This window comes from Pleurodeles waltl, chromosome 7 (genome assembly GCF_031143425.1).
Source record: "Pleurodeles waltl isolate 20211129_DDA chromosome 7, aPleWal1.hap1.20221129, whole genome shotgun sequence".
Taxonomy (NCBI): Eukaryota; Metazoa; Chordata; class Amphibia; order Caudata; family Salamandridae; genus Pleurodeles; species Pleurodeles waltl.
Genome location: NC_090446.1, coordinates 1,112,090,615 through 1,112,115,636, shown reverse-complemented (window position 1 = coordinate 1,112,115,636; position 25,022 = coordinate 1,112,090,615). Strand labels below are relative to the sequence as shown.

At 42.9% G+C, this 25,022-nt stretch overlaps 1 protein-coding gene across 1 annotated transcript in view; it reads left to right on the top strand.

Moving 5' to 3' along the window:
* ACSF2 (acyl-CoA synthetase family member 2) overlaps positions 1 to 25,022 on the top strand; it is a 599,164-nt gene that overhangs the window by 239,303 nt on the left and 334,839 nt on the right. The window contains exons 3-4 of the mRNA XM_069200070.1: positions 9,248 to 9,376; positions 21,693 to 21,746. Of these exons, the coding sequence (XP_069056171.1) occupies positions 9,248 to 9,376; positions 21,693 to 21,746 (183 nt within the window). The remainder of the gene's footprint in view (positions 1 to 9,247; positions 9,377 to 21,692; positions 21,747 to 25,022) is intronic.

Sequence of the window (25,022 nt, the reverse complement as noted above, 5' to 3'; positions counted from 1 at the left end):
TTGTTTTACCATTTAGAACCCTGGAATGACAGAGTTATAGCAACACAACAAGATGATGGACGGAGAGCTGAAACTTTTCAAACACTCACCCCCAGTCACAGATCTGTGATAAATCCATTGTTCTTTTGTTCACCATGCCACCCCAGTTTGGACTCAGCCATATGCAAATCATTCTTGACCCTGCTCCTTATTGAAATAGCCCTGCCCGAGCTGCCAGGTTAGGTCCTCCCTGGACTGAAAACAAGCATCCTGGGAGCGGTTTAAGGTTATCACCCCTTATCAGCCAGGCTAGCTTGAATCCAGTCAATCAATCAATCATGGATTTGTAAAGCGCAGCTAATCACCTATAGGTTCTCAAGACGATTAATGTAGGTGTGCTGCTCAGTCGAAGAGCCAGGTCTTGAGGTCCTTCCTGAACTGCTTCAGAGATGCGGTCTGCCTGACCTTGAAGGGCAGTGTGTTCTATGTCCGGTCTGCTAAGTAGAAGAAGGATCTTCCTCTTGCTGTACTTTTCCAGATCTTGGGGACGGCTGCAAGGGCAAGCTGGGAGGAACGGCGACGTCTGTGTGGTACATAGAAGGTGAGGCGGTGGTTGAGGTATGCTGGTCCGATGTTGTGCAGTGCCTCAAAGGTGTGGATCAGGAGTTTGTGTTTGATGCGCTTGTTGACTGGAAGCCAGTGTAGGGCTCTGAGGTGAGAGGAGATTCCGCTGTGTCGGGGGATGTCCAGGATGAGTCTGACTGCTGCATTCTGGACTCTTTGTAATCTTGATTGAAGTTTCTTGGTAATGCCGGCATAGAGTGCGTTGCCGTAGTCCAGTTTGCTGGTGATGAGTGCGTGGGTGACTGTCTTCCTCATGTTGCGGGGAATCCTTATGAAAATCTTTCACAGGAGATGGTGGGTGTGGAAGCTTGATTAGGCGACAGCGTTAACTTGGCAGGTCATCGATAGAGAGGAGTCCAGGGTGATGCCCAGGTTGCGTGCATGGTCAGTGGGGTGGGAGCATTGCACAGAGCGGTGGGCCACCAGGAGTCATTCCAGGCAGAAGGGGTGGAGCCGATCACGAGGATCTCTGTCTTGTACAAGTTGAACTTGAGGCAGCTGGCCTCCATCCAGGCGGCGACTGCTCTCATTGCATTCTGGAAATTCCTCTTGGGTTACGCAGAGTCCTTGGACAGGGAGAGGATCAGCAAAGCATTCCCAACAACCCCCCAATCGGTTATACCTTTGTCAAAGGGAATATCGTACTTGTTCACCTCATCAACGTCAATCCCAGCCGATTGTAAAAAGGACGGCAGGGTAATGCGGCTATTTCAAGGCCACCATGGCTTTGAAAGAGCATCGAAAGAAACGGCCTAGTTGGGCACCTCCGGCCGTGTCACTATTGCGCCACCAAACTCAGGTGCTCATGGGAGATGTAGTTCTTCCAACTCCCCATGATATAAAATAGCACCGAGTAGAAATAACTTGTTCTACTCATGTGCCTAATGCTTTAGAAATCATAGTTAACCGGATTCCCAATCAACTCTAGTCCTGGGGCCTAGAATCTGGTGTAGCAAAGGATTAACCCGGGGCCTGCTCTCAGGGACTCATGGGAGTGTTATTTTATTTTTTTGAGTGTGGTGTCAATCGGCCCTGGGTTCAAGGTCAACTAAGGCAACTTCAGGTGCACCATTATTTTCTGGCAACTTTAAAATGAAGGGCAAAAATCAAAGAGTGGCGGGGTATTTGCGTTATTTACACACTACAGTTCCAATGGATATCAACTTACCAGGAACCTACAGAAGGCTAGTGGTTCAAAAACACATCTATATGTATCTCAAGAAACTGGTAAACTACCGGAAGTATTTACAAATGTACTCTAAATTGTATATTACAGCCTCTCCTATTGAACTTGATCAGTAGCTGAGGGGAATTGCATCTTGGGGACCCAGTTGTCCATACTGTAACAGTAGTTTGGGCATTTCTTGTTTAGTTTCAATAAGAGAGTGGGTCTTAAACTAGTCAATGGTAATTATCTCCGTAATGAGGACCAAGGGACCTCATTGTTCAACCCGCTTCTATCTGTGTTAAGTCTCCACACCCACCTTTGTTCATACCGTAATAGTATCTAGGTCATGTTGGATCTCGTTTGTGTCAGTTTTTCAATAACACACCATGTAATGTCATATGCAGTGAGATTTTAAGAGATGAAGTGCCATAAACACAGGACATTCAGCTGCATCAGTATTCATCTGCATTCTGATGGGTCTTCCTGGGCAGGAAGGGTGGAGGGGCTTGCACTTACACTTCAAAGGCTAGTGGCCTGACCTCACACAAAGCACTGATAAATCTCCTGGCAGACAGGACTGCAGAATCAACGCAGCACCTGTCTTGTGACTGAAAATTCGCCGCAGCGCCTCCCTAATTGACGCAGCGCCTATTTCATTATCACAGCTTGTTTTGAATTTTCCACGCTTCATCCATGGGTGTCAAAATATCCCCTCATCCGAGTAAGGAGCCAAGGCTGCACACTCGGAAATCAATTGATCACCTTGCCCATGAGGAAAGAATCAACACATCACCTCTGCCGTCGCCGGAAAAGCCAACACTTCACTTCACTTTCCAATGCATCACCTCCTCTGCGGCCCCCCGGCATCATTATTTTTGACTTATCCTAGGTACTGGGACACAACCACCGATTCTTATGGATTAGGACCCATATAAACATTTAATAAAAGTGATATCTTGACTTGTGCATATTAAATCTTTGTTGTTTTGGTCTTTTCTTATTCAGATGCATATTCTCTATTTTTCTAAACTGGTGTAGAGTACATTTTGTGGTGTTGTTACTGTTTGAGTTATTGCACAAATAGTTCACACATTGTCTTCTAAGTTAAGCCTGCCTGCTCAGTGCCAAGCTACCAGAGGGTGAGCACAGGATAATTTAGATTGAGTAGTGACTTACCCTGACTAGGATTGTGGTCCCTACTCGGACAAGATGCATAGCTCTACCTACTAGAGACCCAAATTCCAACACACTTATAACACATTTTTGTAATTCTGATGTGGTGGAAACAAATATTTTAATAAGATCAGATGCCATTTCTAAAAATTATTGTTTCTGCGCTGTACAGTTTTATCAGTAAAACTGTATGTGCAAATTTAATGGTAATTTCAAATGAAAATGTGTTGTCTATGGTGGCAGTGCGCTACCACACCATGCATACTCCATTTCACGCCAGTCTACAGTGCGCAACTCTACTCAACACTGCAACACTCATCTCTATGCCACTCTACTCCACTCTGACACACTATCTCACTCCACTACACTCTGTGGCACTCCATGACACTTCACTTTTTGCTATTTCACTCTATGACACTCCATGCCACTTTACTCCACTTTATGCCACCCCATGCTACATCACTCCACTTTACGCCACCCCATGCTACACCACTCCACTTTATTACACTTCACTCCACTACACACTTTGCCACTCCACCCTACTCCACTCTTCGGCACTCCAGTCCACTCTACAACACACTGAACCACTCTATGCTACACCACTCCATGCAGCTCCACTTTGTGCCACCCTACTCAATGACATTATACAGCACTCCGATCCTCTCTGCAACACTGCATTTGATGACACTCTGTTCCACTCTATGCCACTCCACGACCCCCTATGCCGCTTCACTCTAGGCATTTCTACTCCACTACACTCTCACTATACTATACGACACTCTGCGCTGCTGCGCTCTGAGCCTCTCTACTCTGCACCCATCAACCCTGCGCCGCTCCAACCTGGGCCACTCCACTCTGACACCCCACACTATGACACTCCATGTCTCTCTTGTTGCTCCACTATTCGACACTACACTCTACGCCACTCAACGGCGCATTTTTGATGTCAGAACAATAAAGATCGCTGGAAATTAAATTGGGGCATGGGGCACTGTCCTTTTTTAAAGATTCTATGGTAAGCACTGTGTCAAAGATAGAAAAGGACAAGTGCTCAATTGATAGCTAGCTGTTGGTTCTCACTGGTATAATAAAATCGTCATGTTTACTATGCTCCGACAATGTAGTGTTTGAATATAGATCTGCAAAATAATTGACTCAAACAGAAGGAGAAATGAAGTGGCCGCTAGAGTTGTTACTTTCTCTGCTGCCATTGGCTATGATGTGCCAGAATGTATCTCTAGCTTTAGCCTTAGTAAGGTCTGTCCAGTTCGCCTCCTCCCAAATCAGTTTGCTTGTGTTTAAAGTAGACTTGCAATACGGCCTAGCTTTTAATATCACAGACAGGATACAGGATGTTATTGCTGTAATAAGTATACCGTTTCCTTTACCACAGTCTTTGGTGTAACAAGAGTTATTCTTTGGGTTTTTAGGTGTGTACAGGCAAAACCCCTTTAGTTTGGCGATCAAAATACAATAAATGTCCACTCTACGACCTTCAGCTCCACTAAACATCACTCCACTGTCTGCCACTCAAATCTTCAACACTCTATAATACTCCACTCTGTATACGCTGCTCTACTCCCTACCACTCCAAGACATTGCACTCTGTGATACTCCACAGTACTTTACTCCACTCTTAAACCCTATACTTCCCATTTTGACACTCCACTCTATGCCACTCCACTGCACGTCACTATTTTTAGCCATGCTGAACAACAGCCACGCTGGTGTACAACACAGCTAAAACACATTGGCAAAGCCACTAGATTTTGCATAGGTGATACCTACTGCCTTTGGCAAAGCTTGTTATTCTCTGATTCACCTCGCACCCTGCTTTTCCTCTCGCTTCTGTTGGTTCTGCCTCCTTGCGCTAATTCAGGGGCAGTGCCCTGTCTCCCGCTCTTTTTGTTTTTCACGTTTATCTGTAAGCACAAATTTTCCCATCCTAATCTTATTAAGTGGCGGGATGCCATGCCCAGGGTTCTCGGTTTTATTACGCCACTTAGGTACTCCAGTATGTGTATTTTGGCTCGGCTGGTTCTGAAAGCCCTGTGGAAGAGGCACAATAAAATGACTCATTCAATAAATGAATGCAGCCGCTACACTCCGCAGCAGGAAGTGCGAGCGCACGCGCTTTCTTGTTTGTGTGCCCATGCAGGGGCAGATAGATCTATCTTTGGGTTGCTATGGCCTGGTAATCTTTCTAGATATCAGGCCTAACCTGAAGTTTATGTATTTTACCATAGAGCAACATTAACTGGCCCAATAGTATGAAGCATACAGTTATCGCAGTACTAAACACTCATACAATAAATCTGGATTATAAAGTGCCTAGCACTGGCCTACTGTCGGTTTGTCCTGCAGTTGGGAAGCATTGTAAATGAAAGTTACCAGGTGACCGCGACTTTTGTCCTATCTAGGTAGGTACATGTTTTCTTGCGATGTACAGAATATCACCAGATGTTCACTTTCCATAGCTTCGTAGCGGATATTGTGTTCAGGATAATTGGTTTGAACTTCTGGGAGTATTGTCAACCAATACCTGACTATTACTATTTAGCATTAATACCGCGATGGTCTGATGCCCAGGGAATCTTCAAGATGGTAGTGTTGTCGCTTCACTGATGCAGTAGCCCACACCATCGGTAGATTGGCTTGTTTTTTAAATGTAAGGAAGCCAGGTAGACTCACAACATGCTGTCATCCCTTCCCTCCTGCCTCGAGAAATGAGTCTGTTCCTAATATTAACACATTTCCCATATGTGAACCTTATCTTTTTTAATGTTGTTTTGTGGAGAAATCAGACCATTTAGATTAAGAAAATTATGTTGTGTAAAAGACAAGAAGCATTTCCAGCCCCATAAATGTGGCAAAGACAGAGCGACATTGCTGCGCATCACTACTTTTGCATGAGGGGGAGTATATTTTCTCCTCTTCTGCCATTGAAAACCAGTCTCAACCACATGTTAAATATTCCAGTATGTGTTTACTTGGCTCATTTTTCCATCTATGTACAATACAGTGTAATAAAATAAATTTAAGTTCACTAATCCTTTTAAAATGGCACATGAATAAAATGTGCAGAGTTTGTGAAGAAAGTCCTGCTCACTATACTGTTGGTGTAGCATATTTTCCTTCACAGGATTTATGCTAGGAAGGAGTTTATGAATCTTTTCACCCAGCGTGTTAGGGTGTGAAGACACTAGGCATCAAAACTTCAACAATCAATTACATTTACAAGATGACTCATTTAGCCACATAAATGTTTCCCAAACCTTCTTAGGAATTTCAGATGAATTAACATAAAAAATACTAAACAATCAATATACACAATGCACAAAAGCAATACAAAAATCTAAAAAGACGGTAACATGCGCTGCCTAATCCTGTTAATTATTTAGCAGTTCTAACCTGCAGTTCTTAATAACCTAGACAAGAGGAAACCCTACAAATTAGCAAATCTATTTAGCATGTGCTGGGACAAAAACATTGGACACTAAGGGAAAAAGCACAAAAAGGACAAAAATACTTTGGAAATACAAAATCTGGGGTAACAGGCTACTAACTAAAGTGGGCAAAAGGTAAGTAAAAAAAAGGGAAGGCATCAGCATTTCAGGAGCTCGGTCAAGAGTCTTCTTCTTTGGGTTGGGGGAAAATCTTTCTAAGGCTTAGCAAGGTATTTCAATGGGATAAAGGGTAGAAAGGGTTATACCTCTTAGAGTCCTAGGGGTTCAGCAAGTGGTGAAGAATGGAAGAGTGACCAAAGTCCAGCTGGGGAATGGTATATTAAAGTTCATAGTTCAAGATAATCTGTCCATCTATCACTCCATATGATGAAAAGGTAGAAATGTCCAATGGCAAACAGTCATACGATTCAGAGTGCAACATCAGTGAGAATCCTCAGGTTTTTCATGTGAACAGCTTTCATCTGTACTCCTCTATGCAAATTTGAAACATTTGTATTCTTATTTATTCCACTGTTCCTGAATGTATGGGTCTCAAGGTTTATCTCACAAGCCTGCTATGCATAAAACAATAAAATATCTATTTCCAAGCTAGCTTTCTCATGAGAACGATATCTGAAAGAAAAGCTCATGTTAACAAAAATTACTAAACATTTTCTGCACAGTCACAAAGCAGGTTGCAGGCTTCGCTTAGGCTAATGGAAGTGAATTAAAACAGTACATTTATGTATTTAATATACATTTAACATTCTAGACTATAAATCCATTATTAATAAGCTACCAGACATGTTTATGTTACAGTACATTTAAAACGAAAACTCTTTTTTAACACTTTCATATACCTCAGGAGTGGTACTACAATCTCTACATTTGCATGTTATTTTACAACCATTTCCTACATGAAATCTAATATTGTTTTAATGCAGACTGTTTTTATCATGAAGTACAACATAGAGGCAAAATAATTTTTCAAACATGAAGTTAAAACACTATACCACATGTGTTTCAACTGGTGACCTACAGTGAAGGCACATTAATATGGCCTTTTAGTGCACCACATTACAGCTAAACATTTAATTATTTGGTTAACACAATGCATAGGTTGTCACACATAGATGATCAATGTGACATGCAGGACAGTACTAACACTTCTGCTATATCACTTTGCATCCCTGTGAGATGTCTATGAATTTAACTGAGTCCCACATGTGTACTGTCTGAATATTTCTGACAAGACTAGCACTTTTCCTACCTTCTACCTCCTCTCTACCGGTCCTACAGAAGGGTATTCCGAACATATATTAAACTCTGCATCAAACAATATTTTCTATAAAAGAGTCACGGAGCTATGTAAATATTTACTTCATGTTATAATGATTGGAGTTGCCTAAGCAATGTATATAGTCTGGTTGCATCACTTTTGAAGTGACTGATGTCATTTTGAAAAAGTGTAGGTGGTACTTTGGAGAAATGTGTGCTGTTGTGCAACTAATATCCCAAGTGCTATAAGGTACAGTGTGCTGGATCACTGGAAGAACTGGAAGAACTGCAATTGGTGACACTCCAGAGACATTAATTTCCCTGAATGCTGGGAAAAGGATCACTTACAACAGCTCAAAGTCAGTCTTGAGGCAACACAGTTCCCTCTTTCTGAGGTGAAAACAACCAGAATTCTTACTAATAAATCAGAAGGGCAGACTGAGGCAAACTAATTTGTGGCATGAAATGGTATGCACTGGATTTCTTCTGATCAATGGAAATTGTTATGTTATGTAAGACAATTTGTAGAGCATTCGCACTATACCTAGTAGAGTATCCTGGCTCTGACAAGGTGTGAGTCTAGGAAACCCAGGGCCTAGTCGGACTCCTCAAAATGACAGGTTTTCAGCTTTTTGTGGAATTCAAGACGCGAGGAGAAGGCTATTATGTAAAGCCATAGGTTGTTCCACACTTTAGGAGCTATGTAGGAATTCTGAGTACTGATCCCCCCACTATGAGTGTACATCTAAAACCTATCCTTGTGTGGAGGTGTCTTCCTCAGCCAAATAAGTGAAGACTTAATTTTCTTCAGCAGAGTAGAACTAGACCCTGATAGTCCTTTTGTATTCCTGTAACATTGCCAAAGCTCACAGAGTATGTTTCTGAATAACTGTTTATATGGTACTTTGCAAGAAACTTATTGTTTGGAACAGAATTCTTTAACTACCCTTCCTCACAGCAACTCAAGGAGGCTAAATATATTTGTTATTACACTAATAGTAAAAAATGCTACATTATTTACTATTATTGTAATAAAATGTCCCTTTATTAGTTGGAATATGACCTTCACTGGCAGCTGAGGTAAATATGAAATTGCGTCTAAATGTAGGTTGTGCGCGTGCGTGGGGTGAGAGTATGGTTACGTGGGAAAGACTGTGTATATGTGAATGTGTAAGTGTGTGTGAGTGAACATGAAGGTCAAAGAGTGTGTGATGTCACTCATGCTACCCATGTCATTTTGGTGAATTGACGTCCATGGTAAACACCTAAAATATTGTGGGACTAATAATCCTGTATGATTGGTTGTTGAACAGTGCTTTCAGTGGTTGTGCATACAACTCATAATTCCCAAAAGAGAGATTGTGGAATACGCGGGCAGTGTCCGGTTCCTCTTGTGACATCTCTCCGAATAATACGGAGCCTGTGTGCCTTTTTGTGTTAGGAGGGCACAGTGCTGTCGTTTTGACATTTTCTGTGAGCAGAGCCCTGTGCTCGCTGTGTGTGTACAATGTCTGGTTTTCTTGCCATCTTGTGTCTGTACAATGTCTGGTTTTCTTACCATCTTGTGTCTGTTCCCTAGGTGGGCGAGCTAGCAGCGGGGCTGCTTGCCGTGGGCTTTCAGCGGGGTGACCGAGTGGGGATGTGGGGGCCAAACAGCTACGAGTGGATTTTGATGCAGTTTGCGACAGCTCAAGCCGGCATCATTCTGGTAAGCGAAGCACGTTGCACTTTTATTGTTTACTTATATCCAGTCATGTACAGCAGTCATTAGTGAGCCCTCAATAAATCGCTAAACCACGTATGCCACCTGCCAACAGACATTACACATTTCCCAGTCTTGCTTAAATGGTTGCTTTAGCTTTAATGGGAAATAAGACCTATAACTTCAGCAATTTGGCACCATTAAGGGCAGACACTAATTTATGTGATTAGAGAAACTGTTTTAGCGTTTAGGCACCACCAGGGCAGACGCCTGCATGGGATTGTGATTAGGTTCTGTAAGATTATCTCAAAAGTGCCTGAATAACATAGAAATAGGACCTTGTTCTTTTAAGGGAGAACTTTTACACACACGCACACACATATATATATATATTTGTGCCATATCAGTGGAAATAAATGTGGCCCAATTTTCACGCTGTGTAGAGCAACTGTACTAATTAACGCACATTCACACATTTATAGCTTCAATACAAATGTTAAAATAAAATGTATTACCACAGTGTATCAAAGCTCAGAACGTATTGACAATTATTTTACACAGAGCAACACCTCTCCCAAAAGTAACAAGGCCTCTTTAGTGTGATTCTGCCATACTGCACAAATTTAACCCCTTACAGCATGCTTTTGGTTAGGTACCTTTTGATGAAACAAGTACAAATAAAATAAATATCGTTGTATGACCCATATATGCAGATGCATAGACAGGGCCAGCTTTAGGGCAGCGCGACGGGTGCAGCCACACATGGCGCTCAGCTGAGGCGCGCTGTGTTTAGAAATAACTTATGGGTTTAAAAGCACCTGCTATCAGTTCCTTTGAGCAAAGTACAGGCAACATTAAACACTTGTCATGATAAATATGATGATTAATGTCCCACTGGGGATGGAGGTTTGTCTAATACCAAAAAGTAGCACAAAGGATTACTGTTCTTGCTGCGAAAAACGTACCATGCAGATCACAGAACTGTTACCGGAATAGAGGAGGATGACGTAGTGAGTAATTGGCGCTCCTATTTCCAAAATTAGTTAACTAAATTAGTTATATATATGGTGCACAAAACTGAGGTGTCCACCCCCCTACGACACCTGACAGATAAACCTTCGGTTTGTCTAACAATTTCAATTAATTCGTAATGGCACACATATAATGATTGAAGCCCTACCCGTTCTTTTGAGTATACATTTAACAGAAATTAAACAACGATTAGGATAAAGTCAAAAATAAAATCTTTCTATGCAATTCATACATTATTTATTACTTCAAAATTGAACCTGTTCCAAATTATATCAATTCCAAATTAAATATCCTTCTGGATCTATCTTCAAAGTCCTTGTGTTGGTTTTATCTTGAAACAACAATAAACCTCCAACTTGTTTGTCCATAAATTTTATGTCCAGGAAAACAGAACTTTCAATTTCCTTGTCCTTGTCAACAAGCACAATAAAACAAAAATGCCAGTGATAGAGGGGCTATGGAGAGATGAGGTGCACTCCTTGAGGGTGGAAGTGAGGGAATCTGTGGAGGAGGAGATCCATTAGGGGACAGAGGGGCGGGGGGGACAGATCTGGGAATTGTCCCAGCAGGTGTCACCAGTGCTAAAGCTGGGCCAGTGCAAAAAATTTGCTGTTAGTTATTATTGATGAGGAGATGGATCCTCCCCACACTCAACAATGGTATTTAATGTCATAGTACACTGCACATCTGCGTATATTCTATGCTATATATATCATACGTAGTACTAATCGGGTCAGAAGACTCTTCCGCACAAGCGTTCACCTGCGTTGTCTCACTGTGATTCTTCATTTCACCTGAGCTATGCAGCATTTACATTCTTCCACTTGCACACTTTTGTAGAGCATACCCAGATCTCATTCTGACAGGGCGATAACTCAGAAAGCCAGACAAACATCACTGAATGCCTAGACCACACTTTCTGTTGGATGAAGAAAATGTCCTTTGTCTAGGCTGTACTAGGTGGTTACAACAATGACAAAAATCCTTTTGTGTGGCCCAGGATCCAGCATCACCCATCAACTACATTTTAAAGTTAAAACCCTGGAGATGATTGTCAATGCAGGTCTCTCATTCACCACACACATTAACACTGTTGTTGGTGGGGTAAACCTACATCAGTCCCAGTCCAGCAAACTCCTGCCACTTATTAACATGAACTGCTAAGACCCTAGTAATTCCCCCACATAATTAGCGTGCAGTGACCTACAATGAGGTCCCGAAGAAGCTTCTTTACAGACAGCAAAGACAGGCAGCCAAACTCTGCTTCAACCTCTAGAAAATCCTGGCTTGGAATATCTCCACTGGCTTCTTTTGAAATGCAGCATTAGGTGTAAAATCCTGTCCATCACCTCCAAGGCCTACAAGAATATATGAGACTGCTACCTACAAATGTAGCTCTCCAGTACAGTAAGGCCAGGTACTTTCTGTCAATGAATCTTCACCTCATCCAGCAAATAACAGCCATATGATATAAAGATGGTGGAAACAGATCTCTGTGTCCAGAGTCCTGCCGGACAGCAGAGCCTAACACCTGTTGTTCAGAAAACATTTGAAGACTCAACTTTTAGGTAGACATTCTGCTGGTCATGTATGTGATCATGTGTGGGGTGAGAGGAATAGTGAGTAATGATGCTTCACCTTGCGTTCGGTTGTTCTCATCCTCCTCTTTCCTACACTGATGGACACTCCTAATTTTCGTTCAGTGCTTTCACAACACTCAAACGTAGAAATAAGATGCTTGAATAGTAGTATATCATTACTGTACTTGTATACGAGTATTCTAATATTTCAATCCTGCTTGTCTACGCAGGAGGATTTGAAGAGTGCTTTCTAAATGTGCCCTCCAGTTCATACCACCACAAAGATTACCCACTGCTCAGGGCCTTTAATGCTGATGGGTCCCAATTCCCTTCTTAATTCTCAATTTTCCTTTATTTCTTTTTGATTATTGCACACATCCTATTCCAGTTTATCATGAAGCCACATTTGCAGTTGCTGTACCCTCAGCATTCCTGTTGACAACTTGATGCATGCTGGTGGACAATGGAAGAATTTACTTACTGCTTCAGGCACCAGTGTTCTCAAATCAACCTCCTCCATCCAGACTATGAAACTGGTCCTGAATCAGGGCTGGGAAGTCTCCTGTTCCAATGGTTTGGCTTTGTGTGCCTCAGTGCTGTTGATCTGTTGAATCTCTCTGTACCTAAATATTTTAGTATAGTCCTCTTACAGGATCCTCCCTTGGTCTCATGGACCTTTGGTTGTCAACTGGTAGCATTTGAAAGGAGCTAGTATCAGCAACACATTTCAATGACAGTGAAACCAATTAGTCTCCACAAACATAACAGAGAGGATGGTGTCGAAACCATGAAGGTATTATTACAAAAATTTTGTAAAGTTACAAAACAATCATCAAAGAAGTCAATTTATCCCAAAAGCATGCATATCAATATAGTTATGCAGTCTAAATTTATATATTATAAAGAAAAAGATGCAAAATATGGTAACGTAGAGTGCACAGAGTAAGAAATAAATTGATTCCATGAAGGAGTTCCCTATTGTCAATAAGGCATCGAAAGTGACAAGGGAAAGTTCATAAAGGAAGATGTCAGCATCAGAAGAACCAAATTAAGGTTCGGGGAAGACACGAGTGCTTAAGCATGAAGCTCAGAACCCTGGGCAATGGGAATGGGAATCAGCAGAGTTCGCGAAAGGTCTTCCTTCAATAATGTCAGAACAGTATTAGCTAAACTATTCAAAGAATCCCACAACTAATATGCATTGGAAAATCTGGAAGCTTTGTCCTACCAACTTCCTCTGGACAGTCCAATCAGAAGATGATTTTCTCTGGTAGCAGATAGAATCCCCAGGTTAGAAAAACAAAATGTGCAGCTTAAAGTTAGCATCAGTCTGACCTATCTGGTACAATTGTCTCTCTCCCATGCCCACACATTGCATCGTCATCGCTGTGTTAAGCAAAAACCTTATTCTAACTGACAAGCTGTCCTCGCTAACACACCTGCAAAGGAGAGAAGAACATGAAACTTAGAATGCATTTTATAAAGAAATAGTTCAAGTGGCTTGGGCCTAGGTACAAATCATGTCATTGTTAAGAGAAAAGAAAGATGGCAGCTAACCAAGTACAGTTAGAATGAGTGAATACCTTGATTGTAATTGTTTATATATGTGGCTCTCACTACGGTTGCTGTGATCAATACAGTGCACACATGTTAATATTGTTATCCCACAATCAGTATGATTAATGTGTAAATGTATAAAGCACTAAATTATGCTGCTTCAGTCCCCGCCTACCCTCAATGGGTAGAATAGCCATCACATAGAACAAATCAACCTTCTGAGACCATTTCAAAATGTTGTTGTCTTCAAACACTTACGTCTAGATTTTTCCAACTCCTTCATCTCGTCATAAGCTTTACACTGATTTTTCTCCATCTTAACTTCATTTCTTTCCCTCTTGGTACCCTTTCCTTTAATCACAAGTTTCCTAGTTTTCATGTATTTAAACCCCTTCACCATAGCAAATAAGTGACTCAAACAAATCCCAATAATCAATATTAGTCTCAATACAACATCTAAAAGTCCACTACCAAATTTGTCAAGGCAACTACCTATAACAGATAAACCCTTTCTACCTGCTCCCCAAGCACCTTTCGCTTCAAGCTCTTTCAACTCAGTTTCCGCTCCAGTGATCTTCACATACACTCTTATCTCCTCACTCTTATCTGGTATAAAAGCACAACACTGTTGAGTCTTCAGCATCTTGCAGACTTTTGCTAACAAAATATCTAATGCAAGTCAGTTCTGCAGAACCATAGACCTTATAGCAGTCAGGTCAGTATCTATAGCCTGCATAGATCCAGCTGTCCTGGCTGCAAGTTTGTCCACTCTAGTGGAAAGCTTTCTGATCTCTGAATCTCTTTAGACCTCGCCTACTGAAAGAATCATAGCTCCAGAAAATATCTCCCACTATTTGAGATGCACTGCTACTATGCTTTGTCCCTAGCAGGGTTCTCAACTGCTTGAGCATCTCAGCGATCTACATGATAAATCTTATGTAAAATTAAAGGTAGGTAACATGTACAAGCCCAATTTGCAGTGAACTTGAAATAAGCTTCCTGTACACTCAGAATGACAGGATCCTTTCTTGCTAGCACTTGATCTGTGTTATCTAGATCCTCAAACTTGTGAGCACGTTGACTCATAAACTGATTGCAAACCTCATCTTCCCTTCTGTAAGTATACATTCCCCTTGATGTTGCGTAAGTTTAAGAGAAACTCCCATTCCCTCATACTTCCCCTCCTCCTTCCACACATCCTTTAGGATATCCATCCCTCTTAAAATTCTCTGGTGTATCATAGCTCTCCTATCTATCACATAATGAATAGATTTCTTCTCAATGGAACTCATTAAACATGGCAAATTATTTCTATTAGCTAGAGCAGTGTCGAATTTTGTAGGGGACCTAAAGAAATGGCAAAACAATTTAACCTCTTTCACATTGGCATGGGGATTCAATTTTTTTTACACGGGTACTTCTGAAAAGATTAAATCATATTTCAAGAAATAGTATTCAAAGTGACCCTGATGATATAAAAAGCTAACAGAATACTACAGGTGATGCTATAGGTAAGGGGAATATGATTGTAGGTAATACCCCCCAGCAGGCAAATGAGTGCAAACATAGCGGACGTTGGCATCTATCACAACAGTGTACTTGTACAATAATTTAAAGAAAGTATTAGTAGAAAAATCTCTTTCTGAAGCATTCATATGTAGAATTCTAACATCAAAACTACATCTATCTTCTTGTGAAGGGGCATGTATAGTGGGTCTATGGGGTTGACCTGATGGGACCAGGATCAACAGGGGAACTTTACCCTGTTAGCAAAGCAACCAGGTTATTGATGGCAATAATCAACACTACAGCCACTACTGCTCTACATTGGTTAGTTGTAAGGGTGCTTATTGTTTCTCTACAGCCAAGCCTTCACAGCAAATAGGCGTATTGCTACTGCAAATGACTTCTACTTGTGCAAACTGGCAAAACGGTCCTCATTGTTATACAATTATTTTGTGTATAATAATCTTTGTGAGTCATCTCTAGCCCTACCCCATCTTCTTCTTGACAACCCTACTCTTCTACAGGAACATTGGCCCTAGGGAATCTTCTGAATTCAAAAAATGCAAAGTTCAATAAAGTTCAGTTCATAGACAGTTCAGTCAGGGCAGGGGTGATCAAATTCAGGAATCAAAACCTTTCACTGTGATAGCCTGATTAACCAGGGGTCTGAAGGCACCGTTCTTTGCTTATGCAGTTCATAGAAGATTCAGTCAATTTCATTGTCTGCATAGTATGCCCACTCCGGAGCGGAGTACCTTTGACTGGGCATCCTCATCCTCTTTGATCACCTAACTCTTCTGGTTGATCATCTTTGCTGCCACTTAATCCACTTGAGTCAATCTCCTCAGTGACAGTGTGTGGGATGCATTCCACCAATGAACTCAATCGCTATCTCTCTGACCCTTAGCCCCTCCTTCCCTCCTTTTGTCATTTCTGGTCACATTACTGGGTCCTTCTCGTGGAACAGAATAGTCTTTTAATTTGGCACTGGTTCAATGTAGCTGCTTTTGTCTCACTCACTACAGGCTCAGGACTCGTCTCAGTTTGACTCTGTGTCACTTCTTGAATCTGTAATACTGATTGGCTCTGAAACGTCTGTGGCCTCTCTTTCTGAGTCAGTGATTGCATTCATCACTTCCTCATCAGGACGTCTCGCTTGGTATGGCAGGTGTGCACCTATTTAGGCAGCCCACCACATTAGATGCCAGTTTTGGTGACTGAAATAACTTGAAAGCGGCCTCGCCAGTGTGGTTAAAGACATGATTTTCTAGCGTGTTTCTTCACCAAGATGTAGTCTCCCAGACTTAGGTCAAGGCACTGCTCCTGGTGGGGGAAGGCAGTTACAGCTTCAAGCTGATGAGAGACAAAATGCACCAGCTCAGCCAGTCCTTTACAGTAACCTTGAATCATATCATCTGAAATATTCACAATCACATTAGCAGGCACAGCAGGCAGCCTCATTCCCCTTACTATGAGAATCTTGTAGGGCAACAATCCTGTTAGTTGATCAGGTGTACTTCAAAGACTCATCAGCACAAAAGGGAAGGTATCTAGCCACTTCAGAGAGGTAGACACACACTTTAGCCTTCGGGACTGTAGAATCCTACTCGCTTGCTCTCTGATTCCAGATGCCTCAGGCCGGTAACTATAGTTCAGTCTCTGTTTAACCTGCAAAACTACACACAGCATTCTCAAGACCTAATTGTTAAAGTGGGCTCAACGTTCTGGCTTTATAGAAACCGGAAACCTGAACCAGGCTATCAACTCATGCAGCAATAACTTGGCTACTTTAAGACTGGCAGTTTGCCTAGTTGGGTAGAAATTCTCCCAACTGGACAAAACACTCTACAACCAGGACATATCGCAGCCTGTTACACACATGCATTTCAATAAGGATCAGTTGCATTCTGTTTAAGGGACCACCTGATCTCCCTGTTTGACTCATTGTTACTGGTGTTCTCCTTCCTACATTCAACTGATGGCAATTGACACAGCGGCTTCTCATCCATTACTCTAAAGCAGGGTTTAAACCTGTTCTGCCTGAACAGAAGCAACATGTTGTCTCTCCCTGTGTGTGCAGGACCATGGCAATGTCCTATCATCGGGGACAATAAGCTGTCTGGAAACAATGTTCTTCCATCTGCTGAAAACCAGATGTCATCATCATTTTTCGCACTACCTGCTCTAACCTAACTCTGTTGTTCAATCTCTAGCGCTTCTTCTTAAAATCGTGTGCCCTTCCCATGCATCAATAACAGTCAACCACAAACTGAAACTGATCTCACTCTCAGGTTCATTTGTATATTCCCCATTAAATGCACAGGACCCAAGAGTGCAATACCGGGAACTTCATTGATGTACAGCTTTCCAGCTGTGACATAGCCATTGCTGAGATTGTGTTCAATATATATTTAACCAAAGCAATTTCCAGAGGAATCTGTAGCACCGCCAATCATTTCATTGCATAATTTCTATTTCAAATGAGAGACCCAGCAGATGTTGGAAACCCTCTTTGTGACCACAGCTGTCTGAAGTCAAGAAAAACACCACAGGCATATTGACTATCAGTGAAAATGGTAACTTTCAATTGGTCTGAGATAAAGCAAGCTTTAGTAAGAGTAACCAATTTGGCCAATTTTGCATAGGCAGCGCTCAAATTTCCTGTGACATCTCTCAAGTATGAGCTGTCCACAAACAATACATAATCAGGCTATGCAAGGGATTCGTTTTTAAAATCTGGCGTTGACTTGGTGCATAGTTCAGTCATATTGAGATAGCCATGCTCAACCTTCTCCCCCCATCACCTTCAGTTGCAGGCAGTAGTAACAGTTGGGAGGGTTCAAACTGCAGCAGAGTTTCAATGTAATGTTATCAGCTGCCAGTATGATTTGTTCATACTCGGTTAATTAGCTACTGGTCAGGTGTTGGGCACTAGTGCAAATGATCACTATAAGAGAATAGCCATGACTATATTCTCACTCTGCTCAATGCTGACCCATCTGCTGTCACTGCTTTAAGGCATCCTGTCCGTCCTATAACTACAAGGTCAAGTGTAGCTGAGACGTAAGCTTCAGGTATTCCGAAATCACCATGTGTTTGTGTAAGCACTGAGAAAGTGCAGCCCTCCCACTCACTGCAGAATAGTACAAACCTTTTACTGTAATCTGGCATTCTTAGGTACAGGCATGGAAGAGACTTTTGCTCAACTCCACGAAGGTGTTCATGCTTTTGGTGTCCCATGGCATTGCATCAAACACATCCTTGTGTGTCAGCCTCTATAGAGGCTTTACCACTAGGGAAAAGTTGGGTGTCCACTGACGACAGTAGCCCACCATATCCAAAAACATTCTGACTTCGCTCTGCATAGCAAGAGGGTTCATTTTCAAAATAGCAGAGATTATTTTCTTCCTTGCTCCTTTTTCAATGTGATGTCCCAATTACAGAACTTCTTTCTGACAGCACTTTAATTTACTTTACTAAGGGACACTTTATGCCCATTTTTGGCCAAATCATTTAATAGGACAGTCGTATCTTGCTTGCATGCCTCTTTCAACATTGACACCACCAGCAATTTGCCAATGTACTGGACAAGTATTAAGTTGCACGGTAACCTCAGAGTTTCCAGATTCTTAGATCTGGTTGAAGATTGAGGGATTTCTGTATTCCCTTGTGGAACTCGGCACAATGCCAAAATTCTAATTTGGAATCTGAACACCAAGAGAAATTGACTTTGTATGTGCAGTTGATCAAAAAGGACACTTGATGGCCATTCACCTATCCTTCCATGGATGGACCACTTTGGTCTACCTCTAATCCTGCGCCAAGTACACTGTCTTCAGGGAAAAGGCACGAATGCTCAACCATGAAGCTCAACACTCTGGGCAAGGAGAATCAGCAGAGTTTGAGAAAGGTCTTTTCTCAATGAAGTAAAGACAGGATCTTCTAAACCATTGTAATGATCACACAATTAATACGCAATGGAAAGTTCTGGGAGCTCCATCCCACCAGCTCCCTCTGGAGGTGATGTTTTCTGGGAGCCGGTAGACTACCTAGGCACTAAGGGCAGAACAAAGAAATGTGCAGATGTACTGCCTTGAAGTTAGCAACAGTCTGGTCTGCCTGGTACAGGAGGCTTTCATGCCCACACACTGCATGTCCATGTCCATGTTCAAGTTTCAATTAGACTGACTAATCTAACACTCCTCAACAATAAACAAAAGCCTTATTCTATCTAACAGTATTTCTTGATAATGCACCTGCAGAGGAGAGAAGAACATGACTTTTGGAATGCATTTTATGAATAAATAAATCCCTAACACGCATTTTCCAAAGTGAGATTCGGTAATGATTTATAAATCCATTTTATGATTCAGAAAAATGTTTCTGAATCGCAAAATGCATTTAGTACATATGTTGAAGGGGTTTCTGCAACCGCAAACCCAGTATTTCACCGAAGAGTTTGCAACCAGAAAAACACTTTTCACATTGGACCCTTTGTCTTCAGTGAGTGTCTTGCAACTAAACCCTCTTTCATTTTTTTTAGAACATAAATAATTTTCTAATTTCATTAGCATTTTCCCTACTCAATTCACAACCTCCATCGAACATTCCTTGTTCATTCTTCTAGTAGGTAGCATTCCTCTTCCAGACAGTTTAATATTACAGTTGGCAGATACTGATTTCTTTATAGGAAGGCATCTCCTACAATCCATAGCTTTTTAATGGCAGATTTGTTTTTTTGCCTGCACTATACAACGCATTTGCGTATGTGTGTGTATATGGATATTAATATATTATTGATGATATCCTTGCTATATTATGGCACTCTCAAGGGCAGCAGCCATCTTGCAGAAATGGCTAACTAAACATTGGGAAGGGTAGCCTTTACTCCCCGGGGGATATTTTAGGGTGTCCCTGAAGGGGATATTGTAGCTTATGGCAGTGGGATCCAGCTCCCTTCCAATGTGAGGGTACGGCAGGCAATGACATGCATCTGTGCATTTAAGAGAACTAAATTCCCTCTTGATGTACACAATATTGTATCATCTCACTACACACCTGAAAATGTAGGGCCCTCTGTAGTTTCCCAGATAGGTTTTTGCTTTATAAATACCAATGCCTGCACACATACATACATTTGTGCACATACACGCTTCCTGTTCAAGTGACATGAAGTCTGTCAAGTAAACTTGTCTGTCCCTTGGATGTTTTCCTGAAGTCCCTGCAAGTAACCCAGTGAGCTCTTACCCATATCAATGTGGCTGTGTTGAGTGAGTCTCCCTGGCGATGAGGTATATCTGAAAAGACAGCAGTTCAGCTGCGCAGCCCAGGGGAATCTGCAGGGGAAGGTGTTCTAACTGCTTGATGAAATGCCCTTTTCCTCTGAGAGACACTATTGTGAAACATCTGATGTTTGTCTCCCCTGGTTATTGCATGCCCTTCCTTGCAAAGAGACTGGAGTAGGGAAAGGAGTAGCTCTACTGCATTTTCATTCTACTTATTTCTTTTTCAAGAGTTTTCTATAGTGTGGACAAGACCCAAAGGGCCACAGTGCTTCACAAAAAAAGTTTCATACAAGCCATGAAAAGTGATTTAATTTACTGTGAAGAATTAAACAGTGTAATATGATATTCTAGTAAAAAACATACTAAATAGGACCCTGAAATATAATGCAAATATGTAGAAAATGTCCCTTCAAGTGAGTGGAGTATACAAGATGAGTCATTCAGTGGGATCAGAACTTTTCTAAATATTACAGTAAAGAAACAAAGAGGGAGTAAAGGGTGCACAAAAACATAGCGAGGAGGTCCTGTCTTAGCACTGTAGATACAAAGGTCCCAAAGCAGTTGCCCCTTTAGGATCAGGACAAACAGAATTTCATCCTTCTTCCATGAGGAAAAGGCAGGTGGTAGTGGCCATTGAGTATCCCATGATAGTGTTATTCTTGACACTTCCTCAGCCAACTCTCCACCTCATACGAGGCTGCAATGATTTAGTTGGTGGTATGAGGTCACAGGCTGTGTTGGAGTGGGTAGTGCGGTCAGGTGTCTTTCTTTCATTACAGTGTGGGTTACAGAGTATCCTTGTGGATCAAGGAGACAGGTGGGTAGAACATGTTTATTGCGAGGCTTAATGACAAGGGAGCAAGATGTTGCCGAAAAGAACAACTGAGATATAGAGACACACCTACGGAGACCTGGAAGTCCCAAGTGGGAGAGGGGATTGCAAAGGTCCAGAGGAGTGTGGTGAAACGGAGAAATCATTGGGATCGTGCCTGGTTTGGTTGAGGGGGAGCACCATCAGGGGCTGGAGAAAATTTGAAAAAGACCTTCCCAGCGCAGTGTGGGATAACAGCCAGGTGGAACAAGTGGGGCCAAAAGACTTGCCCCAAGTAGGGCAGAGCAGGGGCATGAGAGAAAATGCCGTAGGGTGGGGCTGGAAAAGACAAGGAGTTTATGGCAAGTGAAGGGAGAAAGGAACACAGGAGGTTAGTGATGGAGAGTCAAATCATTATGTAGCTTTACTTCTTAGTTTTTATCTGCACTTTGTGCTCAATGCCTTTTCTTTGATAGGTGTCTATATTTACTTTGTTTGCTCTGTGTCTCTTTGTAATGATGTACCCTTTGTCGTTTATTTTAACCCTCGAGGTGGCTGTGAATCCTGCTTACCAGATAAGAGAGCTGGAGTATGCACTGAAGAAGGTAAGATCATGCCATCTTTCTTCAGGAATGAAAATATCTGACAGTGCTGGCTTCAAAAGCTTTACAAATGTGAAAAAGCTTTAAGATCCTAGGGAGACTGTTGAATGACATGCAAATACCGTACACACACTCTGCTTTAGGGAATATAGTGGACTTAAATTGAATAATTTGCCTGTCATGGATATGTGAAATAAACAACCTTTATACAGAGCTGTCAAGGTTTTGGATTCCTTATGTGTGACATTTATATGGTTTTAGGGTGTAAATGAGTGACATTATACTGTTGTATGTGTAACACTTTGTGTGATACTTCCCCGGGAGCAAAGCAGAGCGAAGACGAGTATTTGCATTCCTGTGAGTTTTCTATTATTATATCAGATACATAACTCAATAGGGCACAATATACCCCCAAAACAAGCCAGACCTATGAGTTAAATATTACTAAGTTCTGTTCAGTGGAAGTGACTTTGAGAGTGCATATGTCTCACTCTTTTAAGCACTTTCCTTCCTTCCCTCTCCACATCTTTCTGAAATGTTCCATCTGCATAGGTTTGATGTCATCTTGTGCGCTCTTCGGAGAGACAAAGGATTAGACAAGCAGGTAGTCAGAAAACCATTACTTTTCGGGATGGTACAGTTATTCCTTAGAAATCGTACACCTCCTCGGGAACTTTAACTTCTTAATGGCAACTGTATTGTGTTTACGGCTGGTGTAGGAAAGTACCCTTATTAGCATGGTGACCCCCACTTTTTGCCTGGGGTCAGTGTGTTTTGACTGTTCACTGGGATCCTGCTAACCAAGTTGTTCCTGACTAAGTACACACCACAATTGGCATACTGGTGCCCCTGTGTAAGCCCTTAGTATATGGTACCTAGGGCATTGGGGCACCAGGGGTTTCCCATGGGCAGCGGCATGTATTGTACCACCCATGGAAGCCCATGCAAAATGTGTCTGCAGGCCTGCCATTGCAGCCTGCGTAAGAAGGTGCATGCATCCTTTCACTACAGGTCACTGCACCAGATCATTGTAAGTCACCCCTACCGCAGGGCCTCCTAGCCCAGAGGGCAGGGTGTAAGTACCTGCATGTGAGGGCACCCCTGCATGAGCAGAGGTGCCCCTATGAACTCCAGGTCTATTTCTCTAGACTTTGTAAGGGCGTGGAAGCCATTTTACCCGTGTACTATACATAGTCACTATGTCCAGCTACATAATGGTAACTCCGATCCTGGGCACGTGTGGTATGAAACATGTTGGAATCATACTCCAATACTGTTCCCAGTATTTGTTGTATGATCCCATGTACTCTTGGTGCTCCTTAGAGCACCCACTACTCTGCTCCTACCAGTTTGCAGGGTTTTGCCGGGCAGCCTGCGTTGCTGCCATCCTACAGACAGGTTTCTGCCCTCCTGCTGCTTGACCAGCTCAAGTTCAGAAAGGCAGAACAATTGATTTCCTTTGGGAGTGGGAGACAACCCCCTCTCCCTTTGGAAATAGGTATTACAATGCTTGGGAGGGGTAGCCTCCTCAAGCCACTGGTATGCTTTGAAGGGCACATTTGGTGCCCTCCTTGCATAAACTGGTTTGCCCCAGTCCAGGGACCACTGGTCCCTGCTCTGGCGTGAAACTGGACAATGGAAAGGGGAGTGACAACTCCCCTGTCCATCACCACCCCAAGGGTGGTGCCCAGAGCTCCTCCAGGTGGCCACTTGATTCTTCCATCTTAAATCCAAGGTGGGCAGAGGCCCCTGGGAGCATCTGAGTGGCCAGGTCAGGAAGGGGACATCACAGCCCCCTCCTGATAGGTGGTCACCCTGCTAGGTGACCAATCCCCCTCCCTGGGCTGTTTAGGCTCTCACTCTGACGTCCAAGATTCCAGCAGGACGCGTTTACTTCACCTTCTGGCCATCAGGACTGCAATTGGGCCCTCCACGAACTGACAATCTGCAGCTCCACCAACGACTCCACTCTGCAGCATTGTTCCTCCGGCTCCTTCTACCAATTGCAACATTTCCCTGGCTGTGCATCGTCTGAGGGTGACGAGTCTTCAGCCTGCACAAGAAGTAAGAAGGAATCTCCCTTGGGGTGAAGGAGTCACTTCCCTGCATCAGCAGGCACCAACTGCAACAAAGACCTGCTCCGTGAATCCCCTCTTTCTACCGGAACTGCATGGATCCTGCATCACAAGTGGTGGTCTGAAGTGGTCCCCTTGGTCCTCTACACCAGATGTTCAGCTTGGGAGACGGTAAGCCCTTGCCTCTCCTTGCAGGCCAGTACCCCTGTGCACTGTGACTCTTGCAGCTACAAAGGCTTGTTGACTCTTCTTCCAAGAGGTCTTTAGGCTCCATGGAGCCCCAGCCTCCAGAACTCTTCCCTGCAAAGCACAGCCTCCTGCCTGCTGCTCCAGTGACGTGGGACTCCTATCCAAGTGTGCTGAGTGGGCCTCACTGCGACTCCTATGCATGCTGCTTGTGAGTTGCCTGTGGAGGCTGCCTCCTCGTCTTCTGACTCTCCTCACTGCTGAGGGGCACCTAGGACTCCCCTCCTTTGGTTGAGTATCCCTGGACCTTGCTGGTCCGTGGCAGCTCTGCAAGTCCTCATCTGCATTTTTCGCCTTTGCATTGCCTGTTGGTGATTAACCAGCACTACTGACTGACTCCAACTCTTCTTCCATCGTGGGGCATTGCCTGCATCACTTTTGGAACTCTTCTCCTGTTCCAGTGCTGCACAGCTGATTCCTTGTCTCCATTGCCGACCAGGTCCTACATCTCCAGAAGGGTGGGTAGTGGCTCCTGCCCCAACCGGACACTTCAACCCGAACTGGACATGGTCCCCTTCTTTTGCAGGTCCTCTTCTGTCAGGATTCACCTTGGGTTTCTTCCAGCTTTGCTTGGGTCTTGCACAGTCCCTTTCAAAGTTTACCTGTGGGTTGGGGAAAAAGCAGGTACTTATCGCTTCTCTCCTGGTCGCTGGGGGGCACCCTGGTACTCACCTTTTTTAGGTTCCTAATTCCTCCAGCTCCCCTCTACAGATTCTACTTCCTTGGATGGTGGGCCACCATTCGCATTCCACTCGCTTAGTATATGGTTTGGTCCCCCCCACCAGCGTCTCCATTGCATTCTATTATTTCACTCTTATCTATTGATTTCTATGCCAATTCCTGACTTCTAATGTGTATATAATAGTGTATTTACTCACCTGCTAGTAGGGTATTGCCTATACAGTATTTTAGTAAGTGTGTTACCATAATAACGCTATGTGGTGCTTTCATGTGTGTG